This window comes from Bison bison, unplaced genomic scaffold (genome assembly GCF_000754665.1).
Source record: "Bison bison bison isolate TAMUID 2011002044 unplaced genomic scaffold, Bison_UMD1.0 scf7180017863702, whole genome shotgun sequence".
Classification (NCBI taxonomy): Eukaryota; Metazoa; Chordata; class Mammalia; order Artiodactyla; family Bovidae; genus Bison; species Bison bison.
The window spans coordinates 2,009,068-2,013,871 of NW_011494274.1; the positions used below are offsets into that span (position 1 = coordinate 2,009,068).

At 51.8% G+C, this 4,804-nt stretch overlaps 1 protein-coding gene across 1 annotated transcript in view; it reads left to right on the top strand.

Annotated features, from left to right (window-relative positions):
* GDF6 (growth differentiation factor 6) overlaps window positions 1–4,804 on the top strand; it is a 17,406-nt gene that overhangs the window by 11,614 nt on the left and 988 nt on the right. Inside the window, exons 12-13 of the mRNA XM_010833525.1 lie at window positions 66–338; window positions 3,194–3,333. Coding sequence (XP_010831827.1) covers window positions 66–338; window positions 3,194–3,333 — 413 coding nt within the window. The remainder of the gene's footprint in view (window positions 1–65; window positions 339–3,193; window positions 3,334–4,804) is intronic.

Consider the following 4,804-nt stretch of genomic DNA (forward strand, 5'->3'; position numbering starts at 1 on the left):
TGCCAGTGGCCGCTTAGGTCACGGCGGATTTAGAGGACGAGAGCGGGACACGCACTAATTGGCAGCGTCCTGGAGCCCAGGGTCTGGGCGCGAAGGGCCTTGGGGGGCGAGCTGGAGCTGCGGGGCGCCCTCCGGGCCCCGCAGAGTGACGCACCATGCAACCAGGACTCTCAAGAGGGACTTCAAGTTGCGGACATAGGGCAAGATGTCCTGGGGAAACGCATTGCGGGCCGGGCCCTTTCCGCCCCAAACCAAAGGATGTTTGGGGTTTTAGGAGGCTGTCTGCAGGATGGCGCGCGAGGGAGCCGTCCGCAGCTCGATTACTGCGGGTGGGCGGGGTAGGCTGCCTTACCTCTCTCCTGGTATCCTGACTTAAGGCGCCCTCGGGTATCCTTTTTCTTTACGCACTGATATTTGCTTCTTGGGCGTCCCTGGTGGCTCAGATGGTAAAGAATCTTTCTGCAATGCAGGAGACCCGAGTTCTATCCCTGGGTCAAGAAGATCCTCTAGAGAAGGGAAGGGCGACCCACTCCGGTATTCTTGCCTGGAGAATCCCATGGACAGAGGAGCCTGGCCAGGCTACAGTCCATGGGGTCGCAAAGAGTAGGACACGACTGAGCAACTAGCACTCCAATGATGGGAGAGGAGGCTTGTGGGAGGGAGTGTGAAGGGCTGGTTTTCTACCCACAGATGGCCAGGACAGCAGGAGCCAGGCCTTGTGATGCCAGGATCGTCAGGCAAAGTATCTGCAGGGTCACAGTGGATGGTGTGTGCACTCCCCAAGCTGGAAGCCTCCTCTGGGGCTATTTCTGTATTGCATGCCTCCAGAGCAGGTCCAGACAGGTGGAGAATGTGTTCTGATGGGGAGCTTCACAGAGCCACCACGGATGGTGGATTAGAGGTTCTGGACACACGTGGCTGTAAGAGTTTTTTTTTTTTTAAAGTGGGGGTGTCTGTGGCAGGGGGCAGGAGGAGCAGGGAGCGATAGGAACTTGGTTCTGGTGAGTGCTGCCTTAGCTCTTGCCCTGGTCCTGTGTTTTACCCTCCCCACCTGGTGGGGCATCTGAAAGAGCCCAGGGGGTGGGCTCATCTAGATGTCTGTGTGGTTCCTACAGTGGTGACTCAACCAGCATCACCTGGGAACTGAGGAAAATGCAAATTCTGGGTCCCACCTCAAACCTCTGGGGCCCAAGAGAGTATACATTTCTGACAGATTCCTGGGGAAAGCTGATGATGCGTTTTTAGGGACCACTGCAGTTTCAGTGGCTTGGAGAGCTATTCACACTGCTCTACTCTGGTACCCGAGTCACCGCATTCTCACGCACATGGCCCTGAGCCCACTTCCAGGCCCTGGTCAGCTTCTTCTCTGGGTCTGTGCTCCTAAGGGTGTGTCAACTGCCCAGTGTGTGCACCTGTAGCTGGGGAAGTGCACACCTGTGGCACATGTGTCCATGCAGGTGAGGCCCCCCAAACTGTGGGATGGAGCTAGTATGGGAAGAAAAGACAGCAGGATACAGGTGGAAGCCCCCATTTGTATTCTTTCTCCTAGCTCTGGAATGGGTGGGGAAGCAGGCTGATCTTGCTAGAAAAATCAAGTGAATCCCAAGTCTGCAGAACCAGTGGAAACCTCTTTTTACAGAGGTTTTCTCTGTTTTGACCCCTCTTGAGGACTACAAAAACATGGCTCAGCTGTGTAGACTAAGCATTTATTAGTTCACACTTTTACTTTTTAAAATTTAAATTAAAAAACTTTTTTTTTTTTTACAATATTGTGTTGATTTCTGCCATACAACAATGCAGGTAGGGAGGGGATTAAGTGTAATTATGGCTGATTTGCATTGTTGTATGGCAGTCCATGCTTTTAAAAAAAGGAATGAAGACAAAAGCAGGCTGATTTCTCTGTGTTGCATGAGAGAAAACTAAATAAATCATCTTTTACACCTCCCTCTTCTTCCCCTATACCTCTCCAGCCAGTGACAAATTGTCTCAAAAGTTATGTAAGCAGAGATGGAAATGATTTCCTAAAGGATCCCAGGTTTGATTCCTACCAAGCCCTGAAAATACAGTTTGGACTGTATGCTTCATCACTTATACCCTGGCCACTCCCAGTTGCCTTGGCTCCAGGACCTGGACTCTAATGGATAGGCAATGAGAGCCATGGGCTCCTGCTGCTAAGTCGCTTCAGTCGTGTCCGACTCTGTGTGACCCCAAAGACATCAGCCGACTAGGCTCCTCTGTCCCTGGGATTCTCCAGGCAAGAATACTGGAGTGGGATGCCATTTCCTTCTCCAATGCATGCATGCATGCATGCATGCTAAGTCATTTCAGTCGTGTCAGACTCTGCGACCGTATGGACAGCAGCCCACCAGGCTCCACCATCCACGGGATTCTCTGGGCAAGAATACTGGAGTTGGTTGCCATTTCCTTCTCCAGGGAGCCGTGGGGCTTACCGGCTAAATGCTCCAACTCTGGAATTAAAGAGACCTAGGTTTGAGTCTGAATACCACCACTTATTGGGCTTCCCTGGTGGCTCAGAGGTTAAAGTGTCTGTCTGGAATGTGGGAGACCCGGGTTTAATCCCTGGGTCGGGAAGATCCCCTGGAGAAGGAAAGATCCCCTGGAGAAGGAAACGGCAACCCACTCAAGTACTCTTGCCTGGAGAATCCCATGGAGGGAGGAGCCTGGTAGGCTACAGTCCATGGGGTCACAAAGAGTTGGACACAACTGAGTGACTTCACTTTCACCACCACTTATTAGTTTTCAGACTCGGGTAATTAGTTTTTCCAAGCCTTGGTTTTCCCATCTGTAAAATGGGAACAATATGAGTACTTACCTTGCAGGACCGATCTGTGCTCGTGGATAAAGTAAGGATGAAAAATATGTCAGCCCTCAAGACATCGAGCTGGTGCAGCAAGAACCTTAGGTTTGTCCCTCTTATCACCTCCTTAGTTTGGGGAGAGAGAAATTTGAGAGACAGGAAGGGGAAGCCTCAGGCAATAATAGGCCCAGAGATCTGGGTGGTGGTTGAATGTTGTCAGACACAGGTTTCTTTAAAGGAGAAGAAAGTGTGCTGAATTCCCACTGATTTTAATGTGACCCTGGTCGGTTTGAAGGTCTCGGCTTCCATAAATCAAGTGCCTCCAGCGGCTTTTCCCTTTTCACCTCTCTAACCCTTCCCACAGCTCCATCTCAGGTCCGGACTTGCACGACTGAGTGAGGCGGCCGGCTGCCCAGCGGTCAGCCTGGAGTGGGGACTAGGTGTGGCAGAGGCTCCAGATCTAGTGCCCCGGGGCTACATCTGGACAGGCATCGAGGGCCGGACCCCAGGACCCGGTGACACTTTTACTATTGAAGTCTACCCCAACTTTACTAGCTTCTGGGGCAAGCTGGGGGCTTTGGGGATTTTTGTATTTGCTGGGTTGTAAATATTTTATGAGAAGGCAGCCCAGGAAAATCTGGTTAGCTTTCTGCCTTGCACACTGAAGTGGGATTGGCTTCATGCACAGATGTGTCAAAAAAAGAAGTCCAGTTTTGCCTGGGTCCCCAGGAATTCACCTTGAGTTTTTAAAAGCTTGTTATTGTCCTTCCTCTAGGTGCCCCCATTTTTTTCTCAGTGGTAACCAAAATTTTATCTTCAGGATTGGTTGCAAAGCAAGACGATTTCAGATTGGGTAGGTGGAGGAGGGGAGAACGTCAATCTGTGTGTGTATGCATTGCTTAGGTTCTTCTCCTTGCTGATGTATTTATTTCTCATTGGCTGCAGGATCTTCTCAATGGATAGATGCCTGGTGTTAGTGTTGATTCATTTGCACCCTTGCAGACTTTGGAAACCCTTCTTGCTCTTATGTTTCTTAAGTGACTAATGAATTTAAAAAAGAAAGAAATTGCCTTGCAGCTCCGCATTCTGTGAACTTCCTACTGGGCCTAAAGGTTTCAGCAAACCTGTCTGCTGGGCAGCACCTTCCACCGTTCCACCAGACACCTGGGTTTCAATTTGGGCTGTCCCTTCAAATAAGCTTGGAGCTTTTTTTTTTTTTAAAGCAAAGCTAGGAAACCCCAACAAAACTCCAATACCCAGGCCCCGTCCTCAGATATTGATCCAGTTGACTGAAGCACACCCTGGTGCTGTCATTTTTAAACTCTCTAGATAGTTATAAAGCGCAGCCAAGAAGTTCCCCACTTACTGACTGGCCTGTACCCTGGGTCAGACAGGCCTGTAGACGCTGAGGTGAGCAAGATTGGCCAGTAAAGGGGGCTAGCTCTTACGGGCTGCTGGAGATGGGGCATGGCTGTTGCTGGGAAAGGCAGACCATGAGGAGACGAATACAAACGAGGTCCTTGTAGATCGTGCTCAGTGCCGAGAAGGTAATACACCAGGGTCCCCCGATAGTGACCGAGGGAGTCTGCTTTAGATCAGGGTGGTCAAAGATGGCCCTTTCGGAAGAGGTGACATTTGAACTGAGACGGGAATGATGAGAACGAGCCAGTCAGGAGGTGTGGAGGTATTGCGGCCACAAAGGGCGCGTTAGTGGTTACTCAGGCTCCTGGGAGTGGGTGGGAAAACCGGGAGGCCGCTGCGGCCGCCTTCTCCACTGACTTCCGCGCAGGGTGTCCCGCGCTGATGGGGACGAGGGGGCCGCCCTGGTGCTCCTTCCTTTTAGCCGCGCTCCGCCAGGGCGGGGAGCCGGGGTGGTCAGCCCTCCGGGCAGGCGCCCCGGGACCCCTACCGACCTGGCCCAGCTCCCTCCCAGGGGCGGCCGCAGAGCTCCGGGCTGATCTCCCTCTTAAGTGAAACTGACTGTAA